Below are 20,578 nucleotides of genomic sequence, written 5' to 3' on the forward strand. Positions count from 1 at the left end.
TATTTTAGCATATGGAATTAACAGTTTAAAGCCCTGATTGCTAAGGTTGCAGAAGTATAAACTTTTTTACCCCATCTATCCAGTGCCCTGGAGTCCCTTATCATAAGGGGTAGGATTTTTAGCACTAGAAGCCTTAATGCCCTAGGGCCCCTGATAAATGGTTTCAGGATCCGCAACAGGATTTTTGAAAATGAATTTGTGGGAGTCAGGAACCCTGTAGTACCTGTCTGGTTTGCTAGGAGCTGGAGGCAAAGAATCAGGGGCCATACTGGATTCCGAAAACACATTTGCCTGCAGGAGATGCACAGCGTGTCCATTCATTTTTGGTGGGGGACAATATAAACATCCTATCAGAGGTTTCTCCATTAATACACACTTCTATGCTGACCGTCACACTGCAAATATAGTATACTTTAGTTTCTGCACGAAATGTCCTGCCTATTATAGAGGTAAAACAAATTGATTATTGAAAGACAGAATTTTTGAATATATGAGAGATATTAGAAATAAAAAAGAAAGCAATGCATGTGATGCAAGAGGGGAACACACACTTAAGTTCTTGGTTCTCCATACTGTCCATAGAAATAAAACAGGTGGAATTATTATTACCAATACTGAAGTTTTGGAACAAGAATGGATTATTAAGTTCCAAGCAGACAAACCACCTGGTCTAAACTTTTAGTTATGTACTTACCATAACTTCGGATGTATGGGATCCATCTCGCCTACATTCATGACAGATGGGTTCGGAGCCGATCCATCGGCTCCGACTCGGCAACTAATACACTAGCACGAAGTCTCTCATTGGCTGGGCTACTCCCTATCCCAGGATGCACTACACCTGCTTCCCCAGATCTTGTTTGTTCGCTTTCATACATCCATGCAAACACAGAAAAACTAGTAGTCACTATAACCAACTAAAGTTCTTCAAGAAAGAACGCCAAGAAAAAAGGGACTACAGATCCTCTAAATCCAAATGGAAGGGGGAAGGCGGGTGGGTACTTATGAATGTAGGCGAAATGGATCCCATACATCCGAAGTTATGGTAAGTACATAACTAAAAGATGTAATGGGATCCTATCTCGCCTACATTCATGACAGATGGGACAGCGTCCCTAGCACCTACATCCCGGGTGGCTCATTGGAAAACACTCTTGAGAACTGTGGAACCAAAGGAAGCTCTGCCTCGAGAAACCACATCCAATTTGTAATGAGAAATGAAAGTGTGCGGAGAAGTCCAGGTTGCTGCAGCACAAATATCATCTATTGATAACTTGGAGTGAAAAGCTACGGAAGTAGCCATTGCCCTGGTAGAATGAGCCTTGACTGGAAAGGGAGGTCTTTGTTAGCCTGTGAATAAATAAAAATGATACAATCTTTAATCCATTTAGATATGGAGGTTTTTGTTACTGGTTGACCCAATTTGTTCACTGCAAAGGAAACAAACAATTGATTAGATTTCCGCGTTGGAGCGGTTCTATTCAAATAAAAACGCAGTTGTCTATGTACATCCAATTGATGCAAAGTATATTCTGCGTTATTAGAGAATTCTGGAAAAAAGACAGGGAGTTCTATAGTTTGTTGAATACAGAAAGAGGAGGCCACTTTTGGTATAAATGCAGGGTTTAATTTCAATGAAACTCTATGCTTGTGAAAAATCAAATAGGGAGGATCAGAACAAAGAGCTTGAAGTTCTGAAACAAGCCTGGCAGACGTTATGGCCACTAAAAAGGCCGTTTTCCAAGACAGAAATTTTAAATCACAGGTAGCAGCTGGTTCGAAAGGACGGGCAGTTAGGGCAGCAAGAACCATATTCAAATCCCAAGGGGGGACAGGATGAGATAAAGGAGGCCTAAGGAGCCAAGCCCCTTTAAGGAAAGCCTTACAAAGTTTGTGAGACATCAATGAAGGTTCAAATGAAGCATGAAAATTAGAGATGGCCGCTAGCTGAACCTTAATGGTAGATACTGAAGAGCCCGACTGAAAAAGGGAGGCCAGAAAATTCAGAACCTCCGATACTGGTGCAGTGAGAGGATCTATACCACGTTCTTGAGCCCAGAAGGCAAACCTTTTCCATTTACTGGAATAAAGTTTGATGGTGGAAGGTTTATGAGAAGACAGTATGTGGACCACGTCCGGCGAAAGAGCATTGTCTCGGACTAAGGATGGAAGTGGAGTAACCATGCTGCCAACTTCAGGGACCTGAGAGACGGATGAAGCCGTCCTGACTGATGAGTCAACAGGTCTGGCACCGGATCCAGAAACCATGGACCTTCTATCGCATGCCTCTGTAGGAAAGGAAACCAAACTTGACGAGGCCAGTGCGGGGCAATCAAAATCATCTCGCTCTCCATGTAAATGGCCTTCTGTATCACCCTCGGTAAGAGGGGAACGGAGGGAAGGCATAGAGAAGACCGGGGCCAAATGTGAGTCAGAGCGTCCCTGGGAATCTGTCCCTGAGAAGCCAACAGTGTGAAGAACTCTCTGCATTTCGCATTGTGAGGGCTGGCAAACAGGTCGCAGCAAGGAAGACCCCATCTGTCGAAGATTTTCGCAGCTATACCCTGGTTGAGGGACCACTCGTGGGGTAAAAGAATGGTCCTGCTTAATCTGTCCGCAATCACATCGGACTTCCCGGTATGTGCGTTGCCATTAGAAAGCGGTTGGTAGCTACCGCCCAGTGCCAAAGTCTCATGGCTTCTCTGCATAGTGGGTAAGACCTGGTCCCACCTTGCTTGTTTATGTACCACACCACCGACATGTTGTCGGATAGGATAGTAATCGGGCCCTGTGGGAGAGCGTGATGGAGAGCTTGGAGTACCAATAGTACCGCTCTCATCTCCAGGACATTGATATGCAAATGCGTTTCCTGGATCTGCCATGTGCCTTGGACCGACCTGTCCAGGTAATGACCCCCCACCCTACCTGGGAGGCGTCCGTAGTCACAGTGGCAACGGACGTTGAGGTATAAAGGGTCGCCCCGGTCGAGATTTGATTGGAGAAGCCACCAATGCAGATCTCGACGGCAACTTTCCGTGATTATGATTAAGTGGTTCAAGGGAAGTTCCTGATAAGACCATTGAACCGACAGTAGCCATTGTAAAATTCGCATGTGAAGTCTGGCCAAGGGAACTAAAAGTATGGTCGACGCCATCGAGCCCAACAGTTGTAGGATCCGATGGGCCGGGGCTCTTTGTAGGGGGAGACAAGATTTGACTTGATCTTGTAAGACCTGAATTCTTGCTGCCGGTAAAAAGGCGCGCATTCTTTTTGTGTCTAAGTCTGCGCCTATGAAAGTAATACGCTGAGATGGCTGTAGTACAGATTTTTGCAAATTGAACGTGATCCCCAAGGAACGGCCCAAGGTGAACGTGGCTCTGAGCGCTTGGAGTAGTAGATGCTCGGAGGTGGCAGTAAGGAGCCAGTCGTCTAGATAAGGAAACACCTGGAATCCCAGACTTCTCAGGTGAGCAGTTACCACTGCCAGACACTTGGTGAACACCCTAGGGGCTGTGGTGAGACCAAAGGGCAGTGCTCGGAATTGGAAATGACTGACTCCGAGGAAGCGTAAATGTCTCCTGGACTCTTGAGCTATGGGAATGTGATAGTAAGCGTCCTGGAGATCTATGGAGCACATCCATGCATCTTTTCCAGCAAAGGAAGAATAGATTGAAGAGTGACCATTGAATTTGGACTTCTTTAAACGATTCAATGAACTGAGGTCCAAAATGGGCCTGAAGTCCCCTGTCTTTTTTGGTACCAAAAATAATTTTGAGTAAGTTCCTGATCCGATCTGGTTGATGGGGACAGGCTGGATGGCTCTTTTTTCTAGCAGCTTTGAAACCTCTAATGCTGCCTGATCCCGCTGACTGGGTGGTACGTCCGGGATTTCCCTTAAAGAAAGGGGGGGTTTGTTGAAGGGGATGATATAGCCTCCGGTAATAATGCGAAGCACCCACTGATCGCTTGTTATGGATTCCCAAGCTTGTGGGTGCGCCGCAAAGTGACCCCCGACTGGCTCCGGAGTTGCACAGTCGGGCAACAACTCAGGAACGCTGGTTGTATGAAGAACCACGAAAGGAATCGCGGTCTCCAGAGTTACGGGGGCCTCTGCCACCTCTGGGGCGGCGTCTTCCAAAATTCCCCCCCCCCTCTGCCTCTGGAGGGGGAATCACTGGGTTGAGTAGGGAAAGACTTCTGAGATTTTCTAAACCACATTTTCCCTCCTCTCCCAGCCTTGGGGTAAGGCCTAGGAGGAGCGGAAAATCGGGCCCCGACGGCAGTCAAAGTCTTGCCCTCCTGCTCGCACCGAGTTAGTGTGTCCTTCACCTTGGGTCCAAACAAAGATGACCCATCAAAGGGGGCGTCGGCGAAGGAAGACTTGAAGGCCTCCGCGAATGAACACAAGCGTAACCAGGCTTGTCTCCTGAGGGCAACGCCTGTTCCCGCTGCTCTACTCGCCCCTTCGGCTGCATATGAAATGAGCCTCATGGACGAGTTAACAATAGAAAAGAGGGTAGTCATCTGTGCGCCAACAGTCGGGGCCAGCGCCTCAGGTAGGTTACCAACAAGAGAGTCATTTAGCTCTTTGAGAAGATCCCTTTGGAGCCTCGTAAAATGACATAAGTAGTTTAGCGACCGTAAGGCAAAGGCCGCTGAAGAGAGGGTACGCTTCCCGTACCTATCCATGCTCCTAGAATCCTTATTAGGAGGATGAATAGACGTCGAAGCCTCTGCCACGTCCTGCTGTGTGGCAGAAGCCACCACCAAAGCATCTACAGGCACACCCTTTGTGAGAAACTCCTTCTGGGGCGGACAAAATTTATTGGGCCTCGCAGGCACCGGTTCCACAGAATCAGGGTGTTCCCACGCCTTCGAGAAACCAAATCAAGGAGTTCATCAAAGGGCGGAGACACCCAGGAGGCGGAAGGCTGGGCCCCAAAGGCCTTGAGGAAGACTGACTCCTCAGCTGAAGGGGTTTTGGCTTGCCAGTCACCTCTCTGTCTCAGAATCTCCAAGATGTCTGAGAAGGAGATATCATCCGAAGATGATTTGGGAGACCCTTCTGCGTCATCGAGGTCAGTATCCGATGTAACAGACTCATCTTGGGAGTCTATGTGCTTCCTCTTACACAATTTCTTCCTTGGTGGTTCGTCCGAAGCAGATTCGGACGGACCACCCAGAAGAAGGGAACCGCCGATGGGGGTATCCTCAGGCCCTGGGGCCCCGCTGCCGGGGGGCTGCAACACAACAGAGGCACCAGTCTCCAATTCTAGGGACGGTGAGGTAGAATCTTGTTGAACCGGCAAAGACATGGCTAGCGCGCTCCTCGTGACCTCAAAGGCCGGACCTCCAGAATCCAAGGAGGTCGCTGGTCCAGAGGCCACGATGGCACCAGGAATTCCAGCAGCCAATGCTCCAAGAGGAAGACTAGGTACCGAAGCACCCAAACCTAAAGTGTTCCCTTCGGCTCCGGCTGAAGAAGTCGCAGTGCCAAACCCTGAACCGGAGGACAGGGTAGGAAGCACAGTCGGAACCGAGAGGCCTGTAAGGGGTCTCTGCTCCGACCGTATGGCTCCACATTGCTCCACCACCACCGGCTCCAACGGCTCCGAAGAGGTTGGAGGAGGAATCAAATGTGTTGGAGGAGGGATCGGCTCCAAAGCAAACTGTGCTGGAGCCGAGACCATTTTAGTAAAGACTGGAGATTGGAATAGCCTCTTTAAAACCCTATCCAGGTCCGAATCTGAAAGTCTCAAGGATTTAGAGGAGGTAGACAATCGAGAAGACTTTCCTCTCGGCTCCGAGAGAGAAGGGGACCGGCTCCGAAACGGCTCCAATGCTATCGGCGCCGACTCCACCACAGCATGGACCACCATCGGCACCGAAGGAGCCTTCTTCGGAGCCGAGGGGGAAGAGTCTGAGCTGCACACTTCCACCGGCTCCGAAGCCATTGGAACCGATGGAGGTGATTCACCTCTCGATACTCCCACTTGCGGCTCCGAAGGCAATGGAGCCGAAGTAGGAGGTATCGAGGCAGACCCTTCGACCCCGAAGTCAGTGGAGCCGAGGAAGAAGAGGTCAATTTTGTCTTTTTAGAAGTCGGCTCCGACGGACTTGTCGGAGCCGATGATCTTTTCTTTTTGGAAGCAACAGGTGGATTTAAGGCTTCCTCAAAAGAAGGTTTAATAGGCCCTTTCAATATCAACTTGTTCTTGCGTTCTTGAAGAACTCTAGCGGAGAACGCATGACAGACGCTACAAGTCTCTTGCAGATGTTTCGGCCCCAAACAATAAACACAGATTGAATGACTGTCTGTAATGGACATCTTGTAATTGCACCGAGTGCATTTTTTAAAACCTGACTTTTGTTCCTTAGACATGATACAAGCCACAACGAGTAAAAAAACTCTATGGAAATCTTACTCAACAAGTATAGCACTATACACAAAAAAAACGCCAACTGAAAAGCGCGAGACACACTGGCGGGAGTACCGGTGAAAGATTACCTCACAACAATTAGAAAACAGTTAAACGGCCCAAAGCCCTCTAATTTAAACGGGCTTTGCCCGAAAAACAACTAACCAAAGATAATTAAACCTAATAGCACTCAAAGGTAGGGCAAAGGCCCTCTAACTTAAACGGGCCTTGCCCGACAGAATAAATCAAATTTTTGGAAACACTCAAATACTCCAACAAAAACTTAAGAAATAGAAAGCAATAGCTGTTAAAACAGCTGTTTGGTTAATATAGACAAAAAATTCCCTAGGTCAAGGACCAATAAGGTAAAAAGAACCACTTAGCTCCAGCCAAGTCGAGACCACGTCCAGCTTGTTAAGCGGCAAACGAGATCTGGGGAAGCAGGTGTAGTGCATCCTGGGATAGGGAGTAGCCCAGCCAATGAGAGACTTCGTGCTAGTGTATTAGTTGCAGAGTCAGAGCCGATGGATCGGCTCCGAACCCATCTGTCATGAATGTAGGCGAGATAGGATCCCATTACATCTCTAAGGTTTCTTTAAAACCATTTCTCAGAAACAGGGCCTTGAAGCACTGATGCTCCAGCTTCTCTAGTATTTGTTATATATATATTTTTCTATCTTTTACATAGCTTTTAATATCATACCCAGATGGTTAGAAATGCGTCTCACATTTTATATAGTCTATACGTGTTTGTTATATGTGTTTTTAATACTTGTATATACATATATATATGTATACATATATGTGTGTGTATATTTTTATACCATGAGCATTATTTGATTTACTGATTTTAACATGGAACTGATTGACACCATGATGCATCACTATTTAAATGAATTTCTAACTGTTATAATATATGTCTGAGGAAGCAGAGGTGTCTCTGCGAAAGCGCTCACTTCTTTTTCTAATAAAGAGTTACGTGCCGTGTGTATCCAGCCAGTTTTTATTTTATTTATTGTTCCTTCTTTATTATCGCTGGTTACTTCATCCAGAGTCGAGGATTTTATTCTTATATCTAGAGGGAATGGAATCCTCTGCATCAGAGATCTCATAAGTAGGTATGGACAAAGCCAGATCATTAGAAGAGTCAAAAAAACAGAGTCCTGTTCAGAAGATTCATAGTCAAATTCAATCCTAGGCCTCTTGGAAGGGGGGGGGGGGTTGACCACCACTGACTAGAGTAATTAAATCTTCAGCCATTTTGATCATTTGTTTGTTAGGCATAGGAGCCTGAACATGTGGCCCGGGTGTCGGTTTTTTAGACATAGATCGAGATTTAGGCCTTAATGCTGAAGTTGGATTCGGTTTAATATCCAAGTCTGTAGGCCTGAAAACACCCACAGAAGCCGGTACCTGCTCAGCAGCTCTGGACCCATCCAAGGTAGAGACATCCGCGGGTTCCATATGTGAAGTATCTCGCAGCATACTGGACTCCGAATGGGTCTCTGTAGAGGCCTGCGAATCAGAAGTAGCGGGTATCAGGGGCTGCAAAAGCGCCTCACTGAGTACCGGCGAACTGGCGACAGGCTTAGGAAAAGCGTTGTTGGCAGTTTTGGACCTCAACGGCCTGTCTTTTTCTTTGCATTTTTTCGGTATTCCGGTAGTCGGATGGCTAACCAACGTTATTTCTGGATAATTAAACCGAGAACCAAAATATTTAGAAGCAAAAATGTACAGACGACAGATAGTGCGCTGATTAAATAAAGCACAAAACCGACAGCAAGGTACGTCGTGGTCAGGACCTAGGCAAGAACACAGTACAAATGAAAATCCTTGAGGTATTTGCTTCCCACAAGTAACACAATTATTAACTTTTACTGACATCGGTAAGGAGCAAGAAAAAGTTTCCCCAACGGGGCACTTAGCTTTTTGTTGAAGATTTCGGTTCTGAAACTCGAAAAAGAAAATTTCAGGAGTCGGCCGACCGGCACTTGCGAACTGCTTCTGCTTCGGGAACCGCGCGGCAAGAAAGAACGATGTAATGGCATTGGCTGCATGTTTTATACCCCTGACAACCTAACGTCATGGAAGAAGGGACAGCAACCGACGCAGGACACAAGACTTTGTTCATCAGGCCGACTGAGGGCAACCTGCCAGCAGATTACCCAAATGTAATGATGACTGCAACAGTGAAACACGAACATCGGCATGACATGTTACTTAAAGCTAACCGACTGAAAGACAGCAGTGTATGCATGTAAAATCAACGCAGTGGCAGAAGCTTTAGGAAGAAAGAGGCCTACCTGATACAATTCATATCACTGAATCTACTGCATTTTAAAGCACAATTAATCTTCTTAAATGTGAATAAAATGCATTAATCTGAAAGAGTAAAGCAAAATACTTCTTTTGTTCATTTTAATGCTTTTTGTTCAGTTCCTTTTTTTTTTGGTGATGTTTTAGGGCCTGAAAATGGTCCATTTGGAGCAGTGCTCTAGCACAGTAAACAAACTCTAGGCAGATTGCAATGTACTCTGCCAACAGTGACATTTTTTACATCTCAATAGTGAAGTTCTGGCAGGTACAAATGAATACTTACCCTGCGAGTGAATGTTTTCTCACATTTCGTGCAAACAAAGGCAGCAGGGACAAAATTAGGGTCATGGTACCGTTTGAAATGCATGTCAAGTAGCTGCTTCTGCCGGAAAGTTTTGTCACAATGACTACATGCATAAGGCTTCTCTCCAGTATGCGTTCGCTTGTGCATTATCATATGACGCTCCTAAAAAAGTTAAAGACAAGCTTTACACTTCTGTCACTGATCAGAAACATATAAAACATACACTACATACAACATACCTTCAATGGTAATGGTCATTTAAAGTAAATGCAAGACTGAGGAACACTGGTTTCTCACCCAATCTATTTTTCACCATCTTCATCTAGTACGTCATTGTACCAGACTGTCAACTGTTAAAGAACATACCTAGTCCTGAAATAAAATATGGCTATTCTGTGTATTCTTGTAAGCAGCAGCAGCAGCTATATTCCTTCCATGTCAACTAACCCAACACATCTCAGAAAGCACTTGCTATTTCTTAGATTTCTGCTTTTTGCATGAGGTCTCTCCTAGGTTGCATTATACTTCACTCAGAATTCATCACCTTTACAGTCAAGTCCCATGCCTGGGATATCTTGGAGTCTGGCTGACACACCATGACTTAATGCATCTACGTAGTTCAGCTTGGTACCCAAAACCCACAAGATTCCTATACAGAAATACATATCAATTATTAATGTAGATTTGGAACCACATAAACAAATTTACTGAGACTTACAAGAAAAAGCTTTAAGTTCTGATATTCGAGAGGAAGTAACAGTCATTAGAACAGTGTCTTCCAACAAAGACATTTCAAATCAATGACAGACTCAGTTCCCACTAATTAAAACATTGACGGTAGCCCAATGAACACTGAAGGCGTTATAAGAGATCTGGGGACACGGGTTGACAACAACCTCTCCTTCGGCCACCACATTGCCACTGTGGTCATAAAGTCGTGTGTGTCACATCTCATTACCAAGGGTTTTGCATCCAGGAAGAAAGAGGTAATCATCTTTCTACTCTTCAATCATTAGACCAGTCACAGAGTATAATATAGCAATAACCCACGCCTGGGTGTGGGCAATGCTGGATTTACCCACGGTTGGTGTGGTTTGGTCATGAGGGCGAAGCCAGAGTGGCCAAACAAAGCCAACCGTGGGGAAATCCAGCATTACCCACACCCAGAAGTGGGTTATTGCTATTATACAATGACATTTAAGAAAAAAAATAATTACTTTTCTTAAATAATAGCATTGTATAATGCCTCCTTGGCTGCCCTTTCACAGCTGTCTGTTATTCTGCGGCAGTTCTGATGTACTGCGCATGCGTATGCCTACGCAGTACACCACAGCTGTGGGCAAAAGCAACGGAGAAAGCAAGATCTCCATTGCTTTTTACAAACTGTTTCGCTATGTTAAATGGGTTTAACATAGCGAGACAGCTTTAAAAAAAAAAGCAACAGAGATCTCCATTGCTTTTTTCAAAGCTGTCTCGCTATGTTAAACCCATTTAACATAGCGAGACAGTTTTCAAAAAAGCAACGGCGAAAGCAAGATCTCCACTGCTTTTTACAAACTGTCTCGCTATGTTAAAGGATTTTAACATAGCGAGACAGCTTTAAAAAAGCAACGGAGAATCTCTGTTGCTTTTTTTAAAGCTGTCTCGCTATGTTAAAGGAGTTTAACATAGCGAGACAGTGTGAAGTAACGGAGATCTTGCATTCTCCGTTGCTGTAAAAAAAAAAAGTTATAGTAATGGAAAAAGTCCAGGCGACTGGACATTTTTCCATTACTATAACTCTGATTTACAACGTGCACGCTGACCAATCAGCGTGCACGTTTTTGAATATTAATGGGGGGGGGGTCGTTGTATAATGCCCCATTTGGCATGTACCTCACTAAGCACCTGCAACAGCTGGAAAGGCCACAAAAGTACCTCACGAAGAGGCTCCTAGGCCTTAAACACACGCTCTACATGGACAGACTCACAAAAAGTACAGTTGTGTACCTACCATAAATGTAGATGTTAGAGTGTATTCACGGTTGCAGTCATTACTCTTGGGTTATCCTGCTGGCAGGCTACCCGCAGTCGGCCTGAATTTCAAAGTCTAGGTCCTGCGTTGGTTGCTGTTGCCTCTTCCCTGACGTCAGTGCGCCAGGGGTATAAAAAGATGCAGTCAACGCCATTTTCTTCAGTTTTTCTTGCCCCAGATGTCAGGTGCCCCCAAATTGGTAGGCTGAAAATTATGCAAATAAGTATGTATGCATGTACAAAAATTAGAAGTTATGTACCTACCATAACGTTCCATGTTAGTTGTCTTCTTCTCACCTTCTTTCTTGCTGGATGGGTTCAGAGCCGATCCTCGGCTCCGACTCGGCCACTCTAAAAGCTTGAGAGCTAGTTTCACCGGCTCGAAGCTCCCCTATATCCCACAATGCTAGGCGGTAACTCCTCAGATCTCGTTTGAAAGCTAAGGCCAGCAATAAAATTCCATAAGGAACAAAGAAGAAAACTCTTTTAGGTCTGTCCTGGCTAGGGGGGAAGGAGGGTGGGACGCAAGAAAGAAGGCGAGAAGAAGACAACTAACACGGAACGTTATGGTAGGTACATAACTTCTAAATGTTAAGTTGTCAATCTCGCCTTCATTCTTGCCGGATGGGACCGCGTCCCTAGCACCTTGTCCCGGGTGGCCTATCGGAACAGACTCTTGAGTACAGTGGAACCAAAGTGGGCTCGGTCTCTAGAGGCCAAGTCCAACTTATAATGAGAAATGAAGGTATGGGGAGAAGCCCAAGTAGCTGCCGAACAAATCGAATCAATAGGCAGCCTGTCTTGGAAAGCTACAGAAGTGGCTAAAGCTCTAGTTGAATGAGCCCTGGGTTTGGATGGCAATCGTTGATGTCTTGTCTCATACACTAGGGTAATCAATGAAGTAAGCCATCTAGACAGAGAGAAACTTTAGAGACTGGAAGGCCCATTCTACCTTCTGCATAAGAAACAAACAGTTGGTCAGATTTCCTGAATTGTTTGGTCCTGTCTAAATAGTACCTAACTTGGCGATGAACATCTAAACAGTGTAACTTTTGTTCTGACCTATTAGAATAATTAGGGAAGAAAACAGGAAGCTCAATGGTTTGATTCAAATTTGCCAGTGAAGCTACCTTGGGCAAAAAGGACGGGTTAGTACGTAAAGACACCCTATCCTTATGAAACACAAGATAAGGGGGTCGACTACACAGAGCATGGAGTTCAGAGAGTCTTCTAGCTGAGGTGATAGCTACTAAAAAGAGTGTCTTCCACGAAAGTAATTTTATAGAACATGAATCCGCAGGTTCAAATGGGGGAAGAATTAAGGATGCCAGAACCAAGTTGAGATCCCACTGAGGAGGAGGAGGATCTCTGATGGGTGGTTTGAGTAAAAAGACTCCTTTTAAAAAGGCCTTGCAGAGTTTGTGAGACATAATGGAGGACTCAGACTCCAACATGAAAGTTCGAAATTGCAGCCAATTGAACTCTAATGGTAGATGGGGACGAACCTGCATGGAAAAGTTCGGCTAAAAAGTCTAGAACTGTTTGAATAGAAGCAGTGAAAGGATCTATATTCTTTGACTGCGCCCAATAGGAGAAACGTTTCCACTTGCTATGATAAATCTTCCGAGTGGAAGATTTATGAGAGGCAATCAAGATATCTCTAACTGAGTGAGATATCAAAGGAAGCCTGGCTAAGGTCGGAATTGGAGGAACCACGCTGTGAGGTTCAGAGAGGGAAGGGAGTGGTGCAACTGACCCGACTGATGGGTCAAGAGGTCTGGAACTGGGTCCAGATGCCAAGGTTGTTCCAACACATAACGGTGGAGAAAAGGGAACCAAATTTGTCGAGGCCAGTAAGGGGCAATGAGGATCATAGAAGCTTCATGAGCGATGGCTTTCTGTATCAGCTGGGATATCAGTGGGAAGGGGAGAAAGGCATATAGAAGTCCCCGGGGCCAAACGTGCACTAGATCGTCTCTGCTGGGATGGCCTGGTTGGGGAAAGAGGGTGAAAAAATCGTCACACTTGCTGTTTTGGGGAGTAGAGAAAAGGTCGCAGCAAGGCCTGCCCCACTTTCGAAAGACTTTCTCAACACTGAATTGTTCAGAGACCACTCGTGAGGCATGAGAATAGCTCTGCTCAATTTGTCCGCAATCACATTGGACTTCCCAGGGATGTGCGTTGCTAACGGAAATCGCTGAGAAGAAATCGCCCATTGCCATAGTCTGAGTGCCTCTCGACATAGGGGGTAAAACCTGGTTCCGCCTTGTTTGTTGATGTACCACACTACAGATATGTTGTCTGTTTGTATTGCTATAGTTCCCCTTGGGAAGAGAGACTTGTAGGGCTTGCAACGCCAGAAGCACTGCTCTCATCTCTAGGACGTTTATGTGCAAGTGGCACTCGAACAGTTGCCACATGCCCTGGACTGTCCTGCCTGGAAATGCCCCCCCCCCCCACCCGATCAGGGAGGCGTCCGTTGTCACTGTAGCAACCGGAGGGGGAGGGACAAAAGGTCTCCCTAGGAGGAGCTGAGGAGATGTGATCCACCAAGAGAGATGACTCTTGCACGACTGAGTTACCCGAATAGGATGGGACATTGGAAGGCTTTGGTAAGAACATTGTGTGAAGAGCATCCATTGCAAAATCCTCATATGGAAGCGAGCTAATGGTAGGAGAGGGATGGCCGCTGCCATAATTCCCAAGACTTTCAGGATCTGTCTGGCTTTGACTTTGTTGTTCTGCAAAAGAAGAAAGACCTGTTTGTGTATGTCTGCTATCTTCTGCTCTGTGAGTCTGGCTGACATCTTGACTGTGTCTAGATTTGCGCCTATGAAAGTAATAACACGACAAGGCGACAAGACAGACTTTTCGTAGTTTATTGAAATGCCTAATGCCTGACATGTGCGAAAGGTGTAGTCTCTGGCGAGGAGTAAAAGATGCTTGGTGGGGGCTGTAAGGAGCCAGTCGTCTAAATACAGAAACACCTGGAATCCTTGACGTCTCAGATGAGAGGCTACCACTGCCATACATATGGTAAACACTCGGGGGGCTGTAGTGAGACCAAAGGGCAGGGCTCTGAATTGAAAATGACTGGTTCCCAGCCTGAAGCGGAGAAACCTCCTGGAGCGTCGATTCATCTTGATGTGATAGTACGCGTCCTGGAGATCTATAGAGCACATCCAGCTGTCCCGTTCCAAAAGAGGAAGAATGGACTGCAGCGTGACCATCCGGAACTTTATTTTCTTGAAAAACTTGTTCAAGTTGCTGAGATCCAAAATGGGTCTCCAGTCCCCTGTTTTTTTTGGAACCAAAAAGAATTTGGAGTAGATTCCGGATCCTACTTGGTCTGCTGGCACTGGTTGAATAGCTCTTTTTGCGAACAGCTTTGAAATTTCTAATGCTGCTTGCTCCCTTTGACTGGGTGGAACTTCTGGAAGGGGATTTTTTGGACAGCTTTGGAATGAAAAGGAAAGGGATTCTGTAGCCTTCGGAAATGATAGACTGTACCCACTTGTCTTGAGTTAGGGATAGCCAGGCTTTTGGGTACAGTGACAACCTTCCCCCGCCTGCCTCCGAAGGTGGACAGTCAGGCAACACCTCAGGGATGCTGAAAAGGCTCGTCGGAAAAGGATTCTCGACTGCCCTGATTCTGCGGGCCCCCTCTGCCTCTGGGACGGCGTCTACCATTGTTGTTCCCCCCTCAGCCGTCTACCATTGTTGTTCCCCCCTCAGCCTCTAGAGGGGAATCGACTCTGTGCGTCAGGCAAGTCTCCTTGAGATTGTTTACGGAACCACATCTTTCCCCCCTTCTGACCTTTGGGGTAAGGTCTAGAAGGAGAAGAAAAACGGACTCCGACGGCAGAAAGAGTTTTGCCATCAGTCTCGCACCTAGTCAGGGTTTCCTTCACTTGAGGACCAAAGAGGGATGATCCATCAAAGGGGGAATTAGTAAAGGATGCCTTAAAGGGGTCCGCAAAATTACAAAGCCGCATCCAGGCGTGCCTACGCAAGGCTACACCTGTACCTGCCGCTCTACTTGCTCCATCAGCCGCATATGAAAGGAGGCGCATGGAGGAGTTGGTTATAGAATTAAGGGTAGCCAGCTGAGAGTTCATCCTGTCCTGAAAACCCGCAGCTGTTGGGTCCTTCAACATCTCACTCGCTTCCTTAAGTCCCTCTGAAGTCGAGTAAAATGACACAGGTAATTCAGCAATCTCATAGTAAAAGTCGCTGACGAGAACATCCGCTTCCCATAGCTGTCCATCGACCTAGACTCCTTGTTAGGAGGATGAACAGGCACCGAAGGATCAGCTAACTCCTTCTTGGTAGCTGCAGCCACCACCATAGCAACAGAGATGCCTTTGGTCAGAAACTCTTTATCCTCGGGGGTCGTGATGAACTTAGATGGTCTCCTGGGGGTGGGTTCCACTGAGTCAGGAGCCGCCCAAGCCTTCTTTGCCACCACTTGCATAAGGGGGTCAAAGGGAGGGGACACCCAGGAGGTGGAAGGGCGAGAGCCAAACGCCTCAAGGTACACTGATTCATCCTCTGAAGGGTTGAGGGCTGGCCAATTCCCCCTCTGTTTTAAGATTTCAAGGATGTCTGCAAAGGAGACATCTTCAGAGGGGGAACAAGGGGAACCTTCAGAATCCTCTAAATCAGTGTCAGAGGTGACAGACTCAGGGGAGTCAATGTGCTTCCTCTTACACTGCCTCTTCCTAGGGGGCTCTCCTACAGGGTCAGGAGAGGCCTCGGAAGGGGAGGAGATCCCCACAGGGGAAACTTGAGGAGCTGGCTCTCTACGGTCGGGGACAAGACAGTGAGTAGAAATCACCGGAGGCACGATGGAGGGAAGGGCAGAAGGAGCCGACTGTGGATTAGAACCTGGTTCTAACACGCTCCTCATGACCTCAAAGGCAACCCTGTCAGGCAGAGCCAGAGGTCTCCGTTCCGAAAAACTGAAAACCTCCCCCGGCACCGACAGTGATGGCTCCGAGGCCGATGTCGGAGCCGAACTCACCAGCGCAGAAGGACCGAGAGGGAGAGCGGGGTCGGACAAGGGTCCGATGCCACTCGCCCCCTCGGAGCCGACGAGGGAAGTCCGGCGCCGAGATTCTTCCAAGGAAGATATCGGAGCTGACGACGGAACCGAAGACAAAGGTATCTGTTCCGACGCCACCACAGTCTCGGGTCCGAACCGCCCCGGCTCCGAACTCAAGAGAGTCAGAGGAGGAATATTTTGAGTTGTAGGGATAGTCTTCGACTGTTGAGTCGGACTTTGAAGCATCTGGGCTAGTGCCTCGGACTTAAGAAGTCGACTCACTATTCTCTGAAGGTCATGGTCCGATAACCTGGAAGACCTAGAAGAGTGGGATCTATGGCTCCGTTCAGACAGCAAAGGTGATGCCGGAGCCGAATGAATGGAGCTGATAGATGGAGAACGGGACCTCTTCTTAGTTGTCGGCTCCGACAACTTGATCGGAGCCAACTCAATTATGTCTTCCTCGGCTCCGGCCGGAGCCGAGGACACCGTAGGTACATGAATTCGACATTCATCGGCTCCGGCCGGAGCCGATGTTTGAATGGACATAGAGCCCCCAGAAGTCGGCTCAAAGGCTGGAGCCAAAGGTCTGGAGGACTTAGAGGGTCTCCCCGATGACTGAGTCGAGGGACCTTCAGGCTTTAATAAGCCTCTTAGAATTAATTTATTTTTTCGCTCCTGCAGGACTCTAGGGCTGAAGCCATGGCAAACAGCACATGAGTCCTGCAGGTGCAAAGGTCCCAGGCAGTAAACACAAGAAGTGTGACCGTCTGTCAGACATCTTCTGACAGCACGAGTCACACTTCTTGAAGCCTGAGACCTTTGATTCTTTGGACATGTCCAAAGAGAAGTAAAAGTGTAATCCCAAACACACACACACACACACACACACACACACACACACACACACACACACACCGATTACACTTCTGAAAATAAAACTTTAAATTTTAACTTATAAAGTTTTTAAACAAAAAATTCCCTACAAAAACACAGACACTCCAACTACCAAGGGAGGGAGGGAGTGGGCCTAAAGCCTGAGGGAAAGGTTCAATAATTTAGGATAGGAAACTAGTGAAAAATTAACTAAAAGGGGATTAAAAGTATTTAACTATTTAAAAGTTATAAAAAGAGCTAACTTAAAGGGGGGGTCTGACTGACTAAAACTGTCAAGATTCAACTAACCTGAGCCGGTTGAAAAAAGCACCTCGATCGCGTAGCGGCAAATGAGATCTGAGGAGTTACCGCCTAGCATTGTGGGACATAGGGGAGCCTCGAGCCGGTGAAACTAGCTCTCGAGCTTCTAGAGTGGCCGAGTCGGAGCTGAGGATCGGCTCTGAACCCATCCAGCAAGAATGAAGGTGAGATTGACAACTTAACATTAAACATTTCCTTCATCTACAAGCAAATACACCACATACGTTGCATAGGATAGAGAAATACAGATCAAGTCCCAGCAAAGAAATGGGGGATGGTGGGTGGGTAACCTGGACTGCAACAGTGAATACATTCGAACATCTAAATTTATGGTAGATACACAACTGTACTATGTTCATCGTGCTTCAGTGTTGCAGTCATTAATCTTGGGTTGAATCCCAAAGCTGAGGATGGGTGGCTGGGCTAAATAGGATTACGAGAGGCTATGAGGCCCTGCAGAACTGCAGTGGCAAAGCCTACTCTGGATTTAGAGTAAAGAGGCAAGTGGTAGTGCTTCGTAAAGGTGTGCACTGAACTCCAAGTTGCAGCCTCTACGATGTCTTTGGTTGGTACTCCTCTGAGGAAGGCTGCTGCTCTGGTAGAATGAGGCCTAATGCCCTTAGGCACTGATTTGCCATGCTGAGAATAGCAGAAACTGATGCAATGGCCTATCCATTTAGAAATAGTCTGTTTTGAGAAAGCCATTCCTTGTGATCCTGCAGTATATGACACAAAGTTGCTCAGTCTTTCTGAAAGCTTTAGTTCTGTCCAAGTAGAAGCGTAGCTTGCCTGTGTATGTCCAAAGAATGCAGAATATTCTCACCCTTGTTCTGTGGATTTGGATGAAAGGTAGGCAAGTGAATGGTTTGTTGAGAGCCACACTGGACACCACCTTAGGCATAAATGTTGGGTTTGTCCTCACAGAAACCCTGTCTGGATGAAAAATGATAAAAGGTCCCATAGCCATGAGTGCTTGTACCTCCGAGACTCGTCTTGCAGAGGTTATTGCTAGGAGCAGAGCTGTTTTCCAGGATAAGAATTTTATATCCGCTGTTAAGGCTGGCTCAAAAGGAGGCCGTGTGAGTTTTTCCAAGACATAATTGAGGTCCCATGCCGGAATTGGTGCTCTCCTTGGAGGCCTGATGTTTTTGGCCCCTCCAAGGTACTGCCTTATTAAAGAATGAGAAAAGATAGGTGGTTCAGTATTGTAATGGGCTGAAATGGCAGAGCCATGAATCTTAATTGATGAAAAAGAAAGGCCTTTGTCCAGCATCTCAGTTAGGTATTGTAAAATCTGAGGGATATTTGGTACATACATGTCAATGCCTTGTTCCTGGTTCCAAGCACAGAATCTTTTCCATTTTTCTGCATAAGATTTTCTGATACTGGGACTCCTGGCCTCCAAGATAACATCCATAACAGCTTTTGAAAGAGGAGTGTTCTGAATGGCTACATTATCCGCCATGCTGCCAGATTTCAGGTCCTGAGTTGGCTGTGCAGGATCCGATTGTTTTGTTGGGTCAGCAAATGAGAAGTTTGAGGCAATATCCATGGTGTACCTTGAGACAAGCTCTTTAGGATTGGGTACCAGTGCTGGCGTGGCCAGTCTGGTGCAATCAATATAATTTTTGGCTTCTCTTGTCTGACCTTTAGGAGTACCCTGGGAAGGAGAGGAAGTGGAGGAAAGGCATATACTGTTAGATTTTTCCAGCTGAAGAATAGGGCGTCCACTCTGCATGCTTGTTTGTGATAAATCCTTGTGCAAAATCTCTGTAATTGGCAGTTGTGAGGGGAGGCAAATAGATCTATGTCTGGGCATCCCCATTTCCTTATCATGCTGAAGACTTGTGGATCCAGTTTCTACTCGTGGGGATCCATGAGGTTTCTGCTTAGTTCGTCTACCAGAGTATTTGTCTTTCCTGGCAGGAATTGTGCTTGCAGGTGAACTTGATAAGTCAATGCTGTGTCCCCTAAGTTCATTGCTCGTCTGCAGAGGGGGTAGGAATGTGTAGAGGGGGTAGGAATGTGTACCTCCCTGCTTGTTTATGTACCGCATGACCGTATTATTGTCGGTCTTTATCAGTAGCTGTCCTGGATGAAGTAGATCATTGAAAGTTGTCAGGGCATTCTGAACAGCTAGCATCTCTTTTTGATTGATTTGAAGATGCATCTGGCTTGCAGGCTATGTGCCCTGAATACATTTTCCTGCCATATGGGTCCCCCAGGCATAATCTGATACATCCGTTGTCAGTGTCTGTCTGGCTGTGGGTAAAGTGAATGGCAGACGCTTGTTGTGGTGACAGGCCTCTGCCCACTATCGAAACTCCTGTTACCTCTTAGAAGGCCAGTTCCTGTTTATTCTGGGTGGCTGTACCTGTAAGAAATCCTCAACTGTCTGCATGGATTTCGCTTTATCCCCCATTTTCTTCAACACCTCTTCTGCTTTAGCACCAAACAAAGTATCATGCTGTAATGGGGCATCTTATAATTTTGCTTTAACATGATCACGCAGATTCTGTTCCTTTAACCAAGCATGCCTTCTAATAACAAGAACCTGTAACAGCGGCCCTGCAAGAGGCCTCCAGTGAATCATAACCACATTGCAAAGTATGCTTTCCCACTTGTTCTGCTGCATGCAATAAATCCTGCATTTCTTTGTTCTCTGAACATTCAGTATTTGCCAACATTTTCTGTTTAAGCAGTGACATTAAGTATTGCTGATATTTAAGCATATGAAATTGACAATTTAAAGCCCTTACAGCCAAGGTAGGAGAAGTGTAAACTTTTCCCCCCATCTGTCCAGTGCCCTAGAATCCCCATCAGAGGGGACAGGGTTTTTTGCAGTGGAAGCTTTGGGACCCTGAGATATAGTTTCTGGGTCTGCGGCGGGGTTTTTATATAGGAATTTATGAGAATCCGGGACCCTGTAGTATCTGTCTGGCTTAGCAGGTGCAAGGGGTAAAGAGTCAGGGGACAGGCCGGACTCTGCAAATACATCATCTACAATGTCTAGAACAGGTGGAATAGCAAGGGGCCTGTGCTGAGGAAGTAGCAAAGTCTCTGACCCTTTTCTTAGATTCAGAGTAATCTTGGCTCTCCCAGTGGAAATGCTCCCTCATGGTATGCAGGGTTTCCCCAAAAGAATAATCCTCAGGAGGAGAGGCTGAAGGAATGGATTTCTTCAGCATCAGAGTCCTCATAGGGAAGCATAGAAAAATCCTGTTCAGAAGAGGAATCGGAGGAAATAGAAACCTGATCAAAAGAATCATATTCTGTCTCTTGCCT

General features: G+C 46.4%; 1 protein-coding gene across 4 annotated transcripts in view; it reads right to left on the reverse strand.

Annotated features, from left to right (window-relative positions):
- The window catches only part of CTCF (CCCTC-binding factor), a 2,058,695-nt gene that overhangs the window by 556,114 nt on the left and 1,482,003 nt on the right, over positions 1-20,578 (reverse strand). For all 4 annotated transcript variants that reach the window (XM_044081452.1, XM_044081454.1, XM_044081451.1 and 1 more), the window contains one exon: positions 9,019-9,201. In XM_044081452.1, coding sequence (XP_043937387.1) covers positions 9,019-9,201 — 183 coding nt within the window. The remainder of the gene's footprint in view (positions 1-9,018; positions 9,202-20,578) is intronic.

The sequence above is a fragment of the Protopterus annectens genome, chromosome 8.part0, assembly GCF_019279795.1.
Source record: "Protopterus annectens isolate FY-2018-M chromosome 8.part0, PAN1.0, whole genome shotgun sequence".
NCBI lineage: Eukaryota > Metazoa > Chordata > Ceratodontiformes > Protopteridae > Protopterus > Protopterus annectens.